This window comes from Pagrus pagrus (assembly GCF_965226575.1).
Source record: "Pagrus pagrus genome assembly, chromosome: 20".
NCBI classification, from domain to species: domain Eukaryota; kingdom Metazoa; phylum Chordata; class Actinopteri; order Spariformes; family Sparidae; genus Pagrus; species Pagrus pagrus.
Window position 1 is genome coordinate 9,419,496 of NC_140207.1, and position 16,428 is coordinate 9,435,923.

The 16,428-nt window shown below is 42.0% G+C and overlaps 1 protein-coding gene across 1 annotated transcript in view; it reads right to left on the reverse strand.

The window, feature by feature from the left end:
* The window catches only part of lmbr1 (limb development membrane protein 1), a 35,701-nt gene that overhangs the window by 5,210 nt on the left and 14,063 nt on the right, over window positions 1–16,428 (reverse strand). The window contains exons 6-15 of the mRNA XM_084340289.1: window positions 15,210–15,336; window positions 14,806–14,874; window positions 14,587–14,651; window positions 14,237–14,309; window positions 9,959–10,048; window positions 8,815–8,891; window positions 8,229–8,306; window positions 2,510–2,583; window positions 2,151–2,241; window positions 1,494–1,560 (exon numbers count right to left, since the gene is read on the reverse strand). Coding sequence (XP_084196415.1) covers window positions 1,494–1,560; window positions 2,151–2,241; window positions 2,510–2,583; window positions 8,229–8,306; window positions 8,815–8,891; window positions 9,959–10,048; window positions 14,237–14,309; window positions 14,587–14,651; window positions 14,806–14,874; window positions 15,210–15,336 — 811 coding nt within the window. The remainder of the gene's footprint in view (window positions 1–1,493; window positions 1,561–2,150; window positions 2,242–2,509; window positions 2,584–8,228; window positions 8,307–8,814; window positions 8,892–9,958; window positions 10,049–14,236; window positions 14,310–14,586; window positions 14,652–14,805; window positions 14,875–15,209; window positions 15,337–16,428) is intronic.

Consider the following 16,428-nt stretch of genomic DNA (forward strand, 5'->3'; position numbering starts at 1 on the left):
TGTGGCACTTTAGCTGCTAAATGGTCCACTATGTTCAGTGTTTTTTTTTCTTTTAGACTAGTCGACTAATCCAAGCTTAAACTTGTGTTTACACATCAAGGAAATCAGATGACAGAAACATCCGTACTATAGACAGAAAGAAACAAGATGAGTTTCTTAGTTAACTCCATGAGTTTAAATCAAACTCACTGGTTTCCAAAATGCCTCAACTACGTGATGAAGTTCAACCACTCAACATAAAAACAGCTTTTCCATGTGCAGTTACCAAATAACCACTACTCCCTGTGTACAAACTGTTTGCATTTGATGTTAACACACATGTTGTGACTACATTATTAAAACAGACAGACTTTAGCCTACTTTCTGTGTCGTGGTACAGTTCCCCATTCTCTTGTACAGTGCAAAGTTTTCCCACACTGACACACAAAAAACACCTTACATCTACACACAAAACCCTTTGTTGTCTTTAACATCTCACTTTGTCACACTCAACTCTCCGCATGTTTTATTTCTTCACTGGGAGGCCGTTTCTCTTCAACTCTGTCTCATGCATTTATTCCTTTTAATCTATTCAGCGTCACAAAGCAGAACCTGTTGATATTTTGTAAAGCTCCCAATGAGTCACTGTATGCTCACTTTCCCCACTCTGTTGGTCTCTCTCACACACACACTCAAATACACACACACAGAGAGTAGAGCTATTTGAACAGCTGTGCTCTGCACTCTGCATGTTTATTAGTGCCATTGTGATGGTGCTACTCCTGTCATTTTTACCCCTTCACCCTGCACTCCTTTCTAATGTCACTATGGGAAACTATAGGAGAATTCATTTTGCTAACTTTAATGATCTGCTGTCGGTGGCAGCACTGCGGGGAGAGGCCTTCAATCTTTCTGGTTGTTTGTGGTGAAGTCGCTCTGACATTAGATAAGAAGATCGATGCTACTCGTGTCTTTACGCTAAATATGAAGCTACAGCCAACAGCCGGTTAGCTTAGCTTGGCATAAAACTTAAATCAAGGGAAAACAACTAGCCTGGCTCTGTCTAAAGAAGCATGTCTGCAGGTCCTTAGAAATGTTTTCAATTAAATTCAAATTAAATTAGAAATATTCTGCCTTAAAAACCATTAAGTAGTCTTAAATTTGCTAGAGCTGCAATAATTAGTCAAAAGAAAATTGGCACATAATTTGATAATCAGTTTAATGGTTTTTTTTTTCCTTTCTTCATTTTTCAGACAAACACATTAATCATTTGCTGGTTAATGTAAGAATTTGCTGCTTTTCTTTGTCATTTATCATGGTACATGAAGAGGTTTTAGATCGTTGGTTGGACAAAAGAAGCAATTTAAAGATGTCACTCTCAGCTCTGGAGAAATGTGATGAGCATTTCTCATCATTTTTGAACATTTTATAGACAGAATGATTCATCTGGAAAATAATCTGCAGATTAATCAATAATGGAATGATCCTTAGTTGCAGCCCTGGTCTGTACTCACCCAGAGTTCTGGACATCACTGGCAGGGCCGAACTCAGGACCAAGATGGATACGCAGCAACCAATGATCTACAAGCAGAACACATCAAACTTCAGATCTCTTAGCATGTACCGTACAGTTTTTAAGGGAGGAAACTTACAAACATGATGTGCCCACACATATGCACACACAACTTCATGTTAAATTGGTTCCACATATTGTACAATTAGTACGTCTGAAGTTGCTCATTACCAGGTTCTCTCTGTTGTCCTTTCAAGCCCTTTCACTGGGGCGTCATGGCTAGTTAACAAGCCTCACCACTCCCAAACTCATTACCAAGTGAATAGGTGCCACTATGGGCCAAACAGAGCACACATCCTCCACCCCCCACCACCCCCAAAATACCCCACTCTCCCTCTGATGTACAAGAAAGGAGCTTGCACTTTGCCAGTGTTTGCGCAACCCACAAACAAATATTGGACAGATCAACTAAAGCCATTGAGGGGCCCTGAGGAAAACATTAGTGAGCAGTAGGAGTTCTGACTAGAGAGGAAGGCGGGAGAGAGGAGAGGAAATAGATGAAACACAGGGGGTCTCAAACACATCAGCACCTTAGGAGCAATCTCTGCACCCTTGCCCCCACTTCACCTCGCACCCTGTCCTCCCATCCCATCTTTACCGTTGTCATGGTTGTGTCATCCTTCCTGGGAGTGAGAACCTTAAAGCCTCGCAGGCTGTAGAAGCCAACGACAGACGACACCATCAAGTAGCTGTTCAGCAAATCAATCAAGGACAAAAAACACTTCTGAGCTGGTAGCAACGCTGCTTCAGTCGTCTTTATAAGCATCTCAAGTCTGCACCTTTACAGCTAAAATAAAAAGGTGACGAAACAGCACAACATGTCTTCCGGAAGATGTCCGGCTGAACTATGTCCTGGGTAAACAAAGCTGGCTTGACAATGTTGCTCTTGGCCATGGAGCATGCCACTTCGGCCACAGACAAAAAGTGGGTGGGGGCGGGGGGTCACTGAAAGGATACAACATGAGGATGATCTCCAGCGCTGCCTGAGCCACGCCAAATGTGGACAGGGAGGTGTTCCCAATTCCTCGGTCCTGGAAGACGGAGGAAGACACAGACAGAAAACTGGGTTATTCAATGTCATCACACACCAATCTTACATAAACACATCCCAAATATAAAAAAAAAAGAGGGGGAAACGACAGCACTGCAGGCAGTTGCACACACATGCAATTACAGAAATCCTGCAAAGTAAGTACGCGGTGCATGAAGAATTTCCCCACTTGAGAAAGACAGAATCAAATTGGCTAAGTAATGAATGGAACAAGATGAAAGAGGCTCTTTTCAAATCACTGTCGATCATACAATATGTGAACAGGTGTTCAAACAAAAACGGCACATTGCTTACGGTAAGAAGAGTGTACTGGCTGAAAGCGCGCCAAAAACATAAAAACAACAAAACAAATACTTCAGCAAACACACTAGGCGTACCCCCCCGCCCACCCCCCCCTCCAACCCTGAAGGCCTTTTGAAACTGGAGCAGGAGAAAGACATGCATCTACATACGCTGCACATACCAAGCATCTGTTTTTTTCAAATGGTAAATATTTGCTTTTGTCGGACTTGGATCCAGGGTTGATCCTCCAAAAGGATCGGTGTGTTGTATGGGACACCTACAGTACTATACATTATGTCCACAAGTTATACGTGACCATGGACTGCTCACTTTTGACGTATACATTAAAAAAACCACACTTTTTTAGTTTGAAGTTGCTGTATATTCAGATCTTAAGATATATGAAGTATATGTAATTAGAAATGTACAGTATTTTCCTATACAGTATAGTCTACAATACTCCTATCTCCGTATTGTGTGTACATAGCTGTATAGATTCAATATACAATATATTTGTACAGCAGTGCAATTCAAATACCTCGCCATACCAATGCATGACATCAATGTACATAGCAATGTGCACATATACAGCATGTACTATGCTTGCCATAACAATATATACGACAGTTGCACAGTATATATTGAGAGTGGTCCGAGTTTTAACTTTATTATTTATCTGTTTATATTCTATTTTATCTCTTTCTTACCCACCTCGAGTGTCCCCGTCTTGATTTGTTTTGTTAAAGAGCCTGAAGAAAAAAGGAAAGCCTGGCAGGTTGTTTCATGCCTTTTTATGCAACTGTCATCCCTGCGCGAGCTTACTGCAGAGCCATGGTGCAGTGCTCTTTCTCTCTTACACGGGGAATTAGCAGACAGCATCTGATGTAATTTATTAATGGAGGGAGGGCGGGCATGCATTAAGATCGTGTGTGTGTGCACTTGCAATATGAGTGTACGTGCGCGCGCACGCTCAGGACAGCTAGCTTTCACAGTACGCCTCCTTTCAACTCTTACTTCTTTTCATTCCAGTAGCAGGAAGGGTGATGGAGTGTGTGCTTGTGTGTGTCAAAGGAGAGGGAGGGGTCGGCGGAGGGGGGGGCTGGTAGATTCGTCTGTGCTGCCTGCCACAGCTCTTTCAGCAGACACATGCATTTGTTGCTTGTAAGATTAACACCTCGCAATACCTGCGCTGGCAAGGTCGTCAGCGTTGTACCAACACACAACTGCGCCTCGCGTCCTGACCATTTGACCTCAAGCAGGTCCCTTAAAGCTGTAATATGTAACATTTCTGCACTAAATTTGGAAAAAGGGACTAGACTTTTGATGTATTGCCAACAATGTTCAAACCCAGAGAAATACATAATCTTACTCCAGGTAACTGTGCATTCACTTTGGTTGCCTGTTGCTTCAACTCCCAGAAGCGAGTCAGAGAGCGAGGAGGGAAGTTGGCGAATGTTACTAAACATAACGTGAATAAAACTTAAAAAAAACAAACCGTGACCTTATTTGTGAACATTTCGCCTGTTTAACAACGAAGAAAACAACTCCCACGATCCCACGTTACTGACATTTTTTGTTTTGAATGAGAGACCCCTAACGGCAAAAATTACATACTGTGCATTTAAGTAACGGTAAACTTAATTTATTTAAACGTAAAAAAAGAAGGTAACCAACAGATATCGTAATGCTTTTACTTCTACCTTTCTGAGCTATTTCACACCAAGTAATTCCCCCCGCTATCACGTATCTAATGTGTAGGAGAAATAAGCTGCCATAAAAACACAGTAAATATAATATATAGAGCTGCTATCAACTTTGGGTATGAATTATGAAAGTGCTCGGACATATGAGTGGGAACGGCTACACTGCATGTTCTAAAATTACTTTATATTGTTTTTTCAGTTGTAGGCTATGATTTAGACCAACAGACTGGCATTACTTGACACAGAGTACCACATTAGTGTTGTAAAACCTTTCTGAAGTATCGAAACATCCATAATGTCTGTACTTTCTCTCTCTCTCCTCTCTGAGAACAGGCTGACAAGTACATACTTCTAAAAGGCCTAATCCAAAAAAGAGAAAAAACAATGTTTCTAAAACAGTGTGATATTTAGTGTTTACTACAGTCATTCTGCTGTTCCCTGCTACTAGCCAAGGAAAGGTTTTCCTCATTGTCATGTAAGAGCCTGGTTATATTAATCTTTAAATAAAAATTTAACATTTTATGCCATAACCACAATCACAAACACCCCACCAGCATTCACTAAATGTTTCCCTAGTGAGAATTTGAACCTTCAAGATATTGAAAGCAGTATATTATCTTTATCTTTGAGTAACCTGCTACGCTGACACCATGGATGTATTGCCGAAACCAGACAGCACTTTCCAAGATGGGGCTCCATCAATAAGTTTTTCATGACCCATAGAGTATGCGCACTGAAGTCTTTTATTTACATTTGATACCTCCTCTGGCTGAGTTGACTAACTGCTTGCTGGCTCTGTGCACACATGAATAAAATACTTTATGGATATGCTTCTACTAGACTTTCCAGATTTTATTGAACCAAATAATCAAATTATGATTATACAAAGTTTTTCGGGGCCATTTGTGAAGCTACCAAAAAAGTATTCTCTGTTTTACAGCTGTTCCTTTTGTCGTGATTTAGTTTGGGAAAAGGTCTGTTTGGGTGTCTACTATGACAAATATCCTCATAGCTCAGCGTTTCTGAGGACATAGTTCACACCCCATTTTTCGACGAACAGACAACAGACCCATTTTTCAAGAGGCGACTGACACCGAGATCATCCTGCCGACTGTTATATTTAAAATTCAGTGCATTTGCCAGAAGAGGTTTATCCTCTTTTGTGAAAATGTGATTAAAAGAATGTAAAGTTTAGTAGTATTGTTACAGACACATTTATCTATTCCAGTGTTCTTTGGTCCTGGTCCTCGGGGCCCCCTGCCCTTCATGTTCAAGAGGTTTCCGTGCTCCTGCACACCTGATACAAATGAATCGGTCGTTGTCAGGCTTCAGCAGCGCTTGATGACGAGCTCATCATTTGAATCAGGTGTGCTGGGGCAGGGAAACTATTGTTACTATACATTTAATCATTGAAGTAATACAAACTCTCCATTTTGGAGTCTGCATTTCTCGTGTCTGCCTCCAGATACACCAGCTTCCTCCCACAGTCAAAAGACTTATGTTAGGTTAATTGTTTACTCTAAATTGCCTATAGGTGTAAATGGGAGTTTGTTTGTCTTTACACATCAGCCCTGTAGTGAACTGGCAATCTGTCCAAGGTGTAACTCAACTTTCGCCCAACGTCAGCTTGGACCCTGCTCAGGATAGGCGGTAACAGATAAAGGATGGATTAATGGGAGTAATTAAAGTGATGAGTTGTGCTATCTATTCTTTTTAGCCATAAAAGTTTCATGTATTTCATTCCACTTCATCTTGCCATAAAAACGTCAACATCATTTATCCAATTTTTTAACAGTACAGCTACAGACATTTATGGCTAAGGAGTGGAACAACAGTAGTCCCAGAGGTGCATTCACTCTTACAGCAAGGCCATCTTGTCAAATTGTTCCTTATTTCAGGAATCAGTTTCCCATAATTATTTTTAAATAATAAGTTAGAGGCGTGATAACAATGTTAAGATATTTCAACCAAAATGGAATTAAGCAGGGCGCTAACTTTACAGCATCCCAGGTATTGATTGAGATTAATTCACATTGTTTATCATGGTCAGAATGGAAATTTCTCACATTAATATTCACTTCAAAATAAAAGTTTAAAGGTCACAGCGAAGGGAAAAGTCTGAAGGTGCTATTATGCAAGTCTGATTTGCATTTAGAGAAGGGCAACTTTAGTGGGGTGAAAATTGTGGTCCAGTTGCAGCTAATTGTCCATTTCACAAAATACAGTGTCAAGTGTGGTTGCTACCAAAGAGGAGGGCCTGCAGTAACAATTTTATTGGTCCCTCTTAGTGCATGTTCATCAAACTGTAAAACACTGTGTCCTTTGACAGAGGCAGCTCAAGTTCCCCTCCTCCTCCCCCATTCTACAGTATCCCCTCATCTCCATCCACCTGCTTCTCCTCCCTGCTCTTTCTCTTCCTCTCTCCTTGCTCCTCATCATCCCTCTCCACCGCCATCCTCTGTTATGTGAAGGCAATGGGGGCACTGCTCAGTATGCTAAGGACTACGGCGGGATGCTTAGTAAGAAGGGAAGACAAACATTGACAGGGCACTTCCATTGTGCTCCCCCCCTCCCCACAACAATCAGCGCATCGGGGCCTCATTTGACTTTCCCACAGTCTGAGTCTCTTTGCTCCGGCTGTACCTCCTTCAAACCTCATACCAGTCACTCTTTCTCTACTTCTTTATCTCACTTTTTCCCCCCCTGTGCTTATCCCCTTCCAGACTGTGTGCGGGTAACTGCGAGGGAATTTTCGTGTCAGAGAGTTCTACAGCTGGAGGGTAAGGTTAACGGGGTGGATAGATGGATATCATATCAGTATCGATTGTTTTGGAGGACGAGACCCCCCACCCCCCTCCCCTCGTAGTGCTGTGAGATCAGAGGTGTGGCATCCATCCAGCTTAAGAAACGCGTAAACCATTTAGTGGGGCCATGCTGTCAGGAAGGACAGCTTCAAGCTGCATGACAAGTGTAATTTGGGGGATTTTCTGCGATGCGTCATGCCAAAGAAAACATCTCTGCTCAATAAAATAATTGGAATGTCGAGGGCAGCTCTGTCAGTTGCCCGCGAGATGCAAAATGAAATGAGGGAGAAATAGGATACATTATGTTGCCCCCTCTCAGACAAGAATGCAACCGCAAACGCACATGCATACGCGAGCACGCGCACACACGCACCTCTGTCACTGCAGATGAGATGAGATGAGATAAGGGGAGCTTAAAACACATTGCATGTTAGGCGGAGATGAGAATCTCTGAGAGCCATTCCACATTCTGTTAGCCTGCCGCACAGTAAGAGCCCTTCACCTGGCCCTGACTGCATTTGCAGGGAGGGAGGAAAAGCAGCTTATTCACACACTGTGGACTTGAGACACGTAGCGAGCTCATTGAATCTGCACACTGCTGTGAAATGACTTTCAATGAGCTTCCAAAACAAAACCAGAGGCACAACGCTGGGGTCTGATTAACATCTGGTCGGGCCTTTTCTTCCAACATGCATCTGAGCACATCCGGAATTTGATTTATGTCTCCGCCAGGAACATGGCAGGTCTGATAGGCAAGCTCTTCTGCAGTTTACATTCTGGGCGTGTGTGTGTGTGTGTGGGGGTAGAAATGTACTTCAGTCAGACGGTAGGCTTACTGTGGATCCCTTGGGCATGGCAGTCTCATCCACTAGAAGGTAGAGGATATTCAATGCCACCATAAGAACTGAGATTGTCTGCAGACAGAGAGGAAGATAAAGATTTGTTTACACATGGTATAGTTATAAAAAGATTGACCAAATCCTTAAAATATCCGGCACCATGATATAATTGAATTGTGGGAGCCTTGCTGATCCGTAAGTATGGAAATGCATAATAACCATCTTGTGATTGTAAACTGTTCCCACATTAAGCTTCTCAAAGCCTGAACAATGTGGGGCTGTTTGATGCACGTGCCATGCCTCTCACATGGCCTTTCTTGCTTTATCCAACAATATCAGACGGCATAAATAGTATTCCCGCACTATAATCTGTTGAAAATCACAGTTGTTGCAGGTGGCTATTCAGCATTGTCTTAAACAGCTATTAAACAAAAGTAGTTTCCACACCCAGACTCTGTGGGGAAACTGTGAGAAGATGGGGTTTGATGTACAGGGTGTTAGTCCCGATGGCCACCAGCCAGGCTGTGTACGCCATGAGTAAACAGTTTGGGCTTAATGATAGGTCAGTCTCAGCAGCACTCACCGTTCCTGTGAGCAGGATCAGCATCACTATGGGATACAGCAAGTTCTTCTCCCAACCTGATGCTTTCTTTCTTCTCTCTGAGAGGAAATGAGAGAAAATATGAGGTTAGTCTGAAGAAATATATGCATAAGCAACTTTTTAATATCCAAAGATGAGCTAAACCCTTCCATTACAAACCACTTTCCACCCCTTGTTAATTACTGTTCATCAAAGACAACTACTGAAACCTCAAGCCCGCTGGCTTTATTTACAGGGTTTGTACAGCTTGGTTTAGTAAAACATATCATGAGTGTGTGTATCAGACACAATCTCACCTCTCATCACAACCACCCCCCCTCCAGGTAATATACACTTCATAACCTTCAAAAAAAAAAATTGAGTTCTTCCTCTTTAATTAGCCACACTCATCATTGCCTTAATTAGTGGAAACAATAATAAATCCTGGATAAAAAGAGATGCAACAAAATTAATTCAGTGATTTATATTTTGGTCAGAACAGGTGCGTGTGTGCATGATGAAAAATAATGTGCCTCGTTCTTCCGAGCCAGATGAAACGTAAAGTTTGTATCTTCCATCTTCCTCTTAATTCATCAGCTCATCAGTCATGTTTGTAGACACTGCTGACAGCCTGTAGACCACATGGCACTATATTTTCTGTTATGGACATCTACGGTCCCCTTATAGTGTGTATCTGACTGCCCTCTAGTCCTTGCCATATTGACTTTCTTTCTCCATTTCCAACCTTGTTAGTCCTCCTTATTTTCAAAGTGCACCCACCCTGCCTGCCCGAGAAGTTTGCCAAGTGCACTTTATATGCACCATCCTTCTAAATTAATGACATCACTAAAAGGCTTGCTACAATATAAAGTTTGCATCTTGTCCAATATCCTAAGTGCCTTTGTGCTCTCCTCCCTCCCACCCTGCTCCCCAAAAGGCTCGGGGCTCATTTATAATATCCTAAAATGGATGGAAAATTATCAGGCAGTTCTGGTCCAAGTCCAAATTAAGAAATTAAGGCAGACGGGGAGAAAGCGGCTGCCTGTCAGCAATATGTAAAAAGCTAACTTCTTGGCATATATTTCCATGGTAATTCAAGGTCTTAAGACAAAATATATCAAACCTGTCACACAATACAAATACTTACCCAATTTATTTCTCTGATTCCTGACATTGTCCAGTTCTTTGTTGAGCTGATGAGTAACGCTCCCTCGAGTATAAGCAAGAGTGGATGATCCTGTGGAAACAGAAACCATTGAAATTAATGAAAAATGCAAGTAACAATAGTTTTTTTATTATCAATAAATCTGCAGATATTTTTTTTCAATGACTGGATTAATCATTAAAGAGGCTCTGTGGACCTTCTGTGTTGTGTTGTGTATGTCAGCGGACTAAGCTAACGTTAGCTACTGTACTGTGAACAGAAACGAGGCACTCGAGAAAGTGTATTAAGTCACAGCCTTTGGACTGTCACAGAAAATCAGATCCAAGTCCTTCACAAAGAAATCCACAGTCCGGTAGCATTAAACAACTTAATCAAATCATTCACAGGCTTGTATAGGCAACCAAGAGAGACGGAGAAGGTCTCATTTTTCATGTTGCATTACAATCCGCTCACATATGGCCAATAAAAAAGTGATACATGTAAGTTGCTACAAATTGTTACACAGAGCCCCTTAAGTCTATGAAATGTCACAAAATGATAGAAATGCCCATCACAAGTTGTAAGGGTCTTGTTTTGTCTTTCCAACGGTCCAAAATCCAAAGTTATTCAATTTAAAATGTTGAGACAAAGAAAAGAAGAATATTGTCATATCTGATAAAATGTTCAACTTGCTTAATTAAACTGATTAATCGATCCTTAAAACAGCGGATTCATTTTTTGTCGATCAACTGATTGTTTCAGCCATAATGTTTAAGCAAATCCCAACTAAAGCACCACTTTTCTGATATGTGATATGTAGACAGCATCTGACAGACCACTTAAACTCTTCACTCAGTTGAAAAACAACAGTATTTCTTTTGACATTTCTCACACAGCGAATGCATCAAATCAGAAAAAATAGAAGGTGAAGTCCTAATTAAGAAGATGTTAACTTCTCACAGTACTTGTCTTACCTCAGGATAATAATATTTGACTTATCTTTATTAAGAAATCCCATCAAAACAAGTAATCCCTCTCAGAACACAACAATGTGATCTCAAACAAGTAAAAATAATCTCTTGTGTCAGGAGCTGTCTAGCACATGCCGCAACTGGTTGAGTGTGCTGAAGAAGACAGCAAGGGATTCTCCAGGAAAACCACAAGGCCGGCTCATTTAAGGCTAATTTATCTATTTTACTCTGTTTTCCTTCCAGCTCGACGCACTAGCGTAGAGGCCCCTCAGAGCCAAAGTGGAAGAGTATCCATTTGCATCCCCTGGGGTGATTGGCAGATCAAGACCAATTAGTTCAGTGTTACACCGTTACTAGCGTGCAATAAAAATACCATCTTTCATCTTTGTTACAGGAGTGAAAGACCAATCACTTTGATCAAACCTTTTTCTTCCCTCTGTTATTACGACACGCCCTGTCTGGATGGCTTTAAGTAGGCAGGAGAGGTGAGATAGGCGGGGAAGAGAGAGAGTGAACAGTCTTGTCTGTGCCCTCGCAGATACCTGTCCCAGGATCTAAGCAGGGGAAAGTTTGAACCCTCCGAGCAAATGCAGTCACAACACAACAGGAAATGTCAGGGACAGTTCAGCAGCTCTTTTTCTCCAAATACGAACTGAAAACTCTGCCTCAGGGTAGCCAAATCTGCTCAGCCGCAAGTGAACTAATCTATCACCTTAGTGCATAACATATCCCAACATGGCCTTACCCGTCACACAGGACAGATAAATCATTCATCAAATGAACAGTAGGTCCTTTAAAAAAAAGCTGATGTAACTAAAGACAAAGAACACTATCGTCACTTGTTCAGGGCTGTAGAAGAAAACGGTGAGAATTTCAACTGCAGTATCCTCAATGACATCACTCCGACTGAAGTTAAATATATCCTTCTTCTCCTGCTGGCAGCATCAAGTAAAAGGCTGAGTTACAGCGAGGCAGAGATGCTGAGTGAGGCTTCTGGCAGCCAGGAAAGGCCCGGAGTAATTCAACGTATCCTCTCCAACCTTCACTAGAGTCGAAAAATTACGTCATCCACACATATGCTAAACACCATGCTGAGACAACAGAGGCACTGGCCAAGGTCATTGTGCCGCATAGCATCTGGACAGGCACTCTGTTGCTCTGCTATCAGCAGATCAGGGTCTTGAGAGGGCAGGTCGGACAAGTGTGTATGCCACATTGCCTGTACTGCAGTATATTTGTGTGCTCCGAGTACTAGATTGTACTTTTGCAATATGTTCTCAGCTATCAATCCACTGAAATCAGAAACAAAATGGGTACAATGTGCAGAAATTAGGGGTATTGTGTGTGTGTGTGTGTGTGTGTGTGTGTGTGTGTGTGTTCCTTTTTTAAAAGATGCTATATGCAAAAGTTGGCCGCCTGTCAAAGGTCACTCTAGACAAATAGGGGACAGCATATCAGCAAAGGAACCACTAACTGCTGCTAGCTGTACTAGTTTCTGTAGCTATCTATGGCTCTCTGTCCTCATCACTGCTCTGTGGTCTCATTCAATGTCCCGCCATCAACACTGAATAATATAATCTGAAGAGTAACTTCAAATAAATGTAGAGGAGTAAAATTGTACAATATTTGCATCTAAAATGTAGTGAAGGGAATACACTTCCCGTATAATGTAGCACAAAATGAATTCTCTCTTCTTCTGTACACTTAAGCCTTACAAAAAAGCAGTAAAGACATAATTAACTTGTACTACATTGTGCAAGTACAATTTAAAAATTGTTTCTCATAAGTTATGTGTCATAAGCTTATCTAACATTTCCCACATCCATCTCCATGTTCATCATACCCTTTGACAAGGAAAACAGACACGCATGTCCAGTGAACCAATTTAAGCCAAAACCTTCTGATCTGCAAGATTTAAAACATCAACAATGTCATTACAAATGGGCAATTACATGTAGAGAGAGGAGAACAAAGGGCCAGATGCGTAAATAAACACTGATGCATCAACTGATGTGGCTCAACAGTCCAAATCTACAAACACAAAGTGGTAAGAGGATAATCTGTTGGAGGAGCTGGATGCAGAGAGGACACAGGTGAAGCAAGAAGACAACATTGGTCGCCTCTGGAGTGTGTCCTGTGAACTGTTCCTGAACTGCCGTCTGCTCAGCGCTCTAGGCAGATCAAAGGAACGCCGCTCTGGCCTGAGTGTGAGCGTGAACGTTGAGTGGGTGCACGTACCTACAGTATGCGCATAAAAACATTCACGCCAACATCCTCCCTCGCCTGTAACTCCCACCATTTAACAGGTTAAAGAGGACTGCAGCTTGGCCTCTGTGCACACATTAAGATGTTGACCACAGCTGTTTTTTTTTTCCTTCAATTTTTGCCTCACAGGGATTTGTAAAGATCAAACAACGTAGGAGATGATAAGGAACAGATTACAATTATTCTATCAGTTACTTCAAAGCAGGGCGGTGTGGAATGAGCCCTAAGGAACCATACGCATTGGTGACAGTCAATGGAGGTGGCCGGCGTAGCATTCAAAAACATGCTTTATCAGGGAGCGATCTCCCTTACCTCCCTGGTTTGAAAGGACGCTCGTCCTCTTCATTTACTCGCATCTGTACACTTGGCTGCGTGCTTGAGTTAATATTAAAGTAGGTTTTGGAATTTGGCCCAAATACTTCCTGCTTTCTGAGATTATTCAACGTCAAACAAGGAATTTGGGAACAGAGGGCTGTAACATGAAAAGGAAATGCAGGCTGACAAAAGAAAAACACTGTCACCATCTTTAAACTCTTTAAACTTTCCCTTCGTGCCTTTCCCTTCGAGTCCAGAGGACAAAACTCCTGGTCTCCTTTCAGAAGTCACAGAAAAGTCGCTTTAATGTTAACAGGATCTAGCCAAAAGTTCTTGTGAAAGATTTCATTTCCATCCTATTACCCAGGCTACAATTCTTAGCCTGACATTAAATGAGGCAATCATTTCGCCAGCAGTGTCAGTGACACTGGAGTGTCTTAAATGGATCCTTAAAAACTTCCTAAACATAAAATATGGTCCTTGCCATGGTGGCTGCTTTGCCCTTTAGCAGAAAGTTATGAGGGTAAGACAGTGGTGGGGAAAGTGCCGGTGTCGAGTGTGTGTGGATTTTTAGCCTTTGTCTGTTGGTGTGTGAGCGTGTGTGTGTGTGTGTGTCTGGCTGAATTTTCAATGCTAATTGATTCCAGTGTGGTGCGCTCCATCACACCCAATAGGGCAGTCAACCCCTCCCCTCCCCTATAATGTGCCAACACGTCTCCCGCAGACATACCGTTTAATCTCCTCTGAAGGGCTTCCTCCTGCAAATGGATGCAGTAAATCTGCTCATCCAGGTCCTCCAGGATCTGAAGGGGAGGGAGCAGAGGAGGAAGAGATGAAATGGGTTATAATTAGGCCCAAAGTGGGACTGGAGAGATGGCAGATGGGAGGATGAGTTGGTGATGTATTTGTAGTCCTCTGTTGCGAATGTAAATGGCCGAATGAGACAGACATCTTTCAGAATGGAGGAGCAAAGTAGCTTCAAGTATGAGCTGAAGTGATCAAGTTCAGAGAAAACTTCTATTGCTAAATTTCTACTGACCAAACCATTTACAGAATAAACATAAAAAACTGATCACTTACTGTTGGCTTTACTAGTAACTGGCCCATGACGGTGAACATCCTCGACAATCCCACAGGAGTACACACTATATATGAGACAGAATACAGCACAATCAGCTTGATGTTTAACTACAGTAAGGTGAACTAGTTTAGCAAAATCAAATTGACGGTATTTCAACACCACATCATCAATGGTATTTTGTTTCTTTAGTGTGTATTAAAAGCAATTAAATGGCTTACTGAGTAAAAGCAGTCCTCCCATCAGAGATATACAGGAGTAGAGGTATGGCAGGTAAAATTCCCAAAGATCTACAGAAAGAAATACAGTAATTAAATGAAATATGGACTGAAAGGTTCAACATTTTGAAAGTATACACAAGAAACTCTTCTGAGTAAAACCACAACTTGTCTTTTGTACAGCCGATTAGTGAAGGGATTACAAAAAAATACATGGTGTTAATTTGTACATGTTCTAGAGATGCTGTTTTTTTAAATTAAGCTAAACGTGGTTTATGGTCAATGCACAGATATTGAAAGTGCTCTCAATCTAACATCAAAGTATGTCATTACTTTAACTATTACCATTCCTTGACTATTACCATGATTGACATGCATCAATGTCACTGAATTCCTTAAAAACGTACCGTAGAGTGATTCCATGCTAGCTGCATCATTGTCAATGAGCGCTGATGCAACCCACACGATGCCCAGGATGAGCAAAGCCAGCAGGAAGAGCATCACAAAGGTCTCTAGAATACGTGCCTTAATGCCCTGACAGAAGAAGTGCACAGAAGAGAAAGAGTTAGACATCAATATCATAACATACTGTATGTAAGGACATTATAAAATGCATCAAAAACACATTAATAAAACTGATGTTCATTGCTCTGAGCTGGGAGCTGGCATTTCCTCTATTTCATACCAGATTTTGAAACACAAAAGAAGATTAATTTCACAAGACGTCTGGCTGGTGCCTTGCTCATATTAAACAGCATCATTTCCGTTCACAGCACACAAACATGACATAAACGCTCCCACAGATTCATGTGTAAAACAACTCTTTTATACACACATTTGTGGTCTATAAAGTGGGTCTAACGGGGGCTGGTGGTGGCAGAGGTGAAATTAAAAAAAAAGACTAGAGCTGGGCGGGGGGGTGCTGTAAGGAGCATGAATCCTGGCTGGGTCAGCTACTGTCTGCGATCAAGAGCAGGCCTCCCATCTGGGGCCGATTAAGAGCTCCCTTAGCACCACGGTCGTGTCCCGGGCCGCGCAGACGAAGGGGTTTTGGGGTAATTTGGGTTTTCCGGGTCACAAACTGCTGAGTGGTTAATAAAGTCCTCCTCTACCTGTTCACACAGTTTCCATTTCCCCCCCTGCTGGAGAGCCGAGCTGTCTAGCACTGTAAGATAGATAGGCATTCTCGTACACATGTCAGCTAGGCTACCAGGCACGGGATAACAAGGGCTCTCTGCGTTTGGAGCGCTGCTTAAATTGGCCACATATGAGCAATTTGTTACCAGCTAACATAATGGCTGTGCGGTTGCTGTTCAGTATTTGCCAACAGGTACATGAAGGGGGTCTCTCTTTGAAAGTCCCCATCTGTTAATCAAGTCGCTTTATAGAATGGAAATGGTTTCAATTCTGCTGATTAAATCAGACAAGGCTTGGTTTCTCCCCCCCCCCCCCCAACACAGTTCATGCCTGTCATCCAAACCACCTGTACATTAGCATTACAATTAGGTCACATATTAAGAGCTGTCTTCTCTCCTACACAACCTAAAATATAGTTAACTCACTCTTGAGCAAGCACTTTTCTTGCATAATAAACATTCACGGGTCATACACATATTTCTCTACACA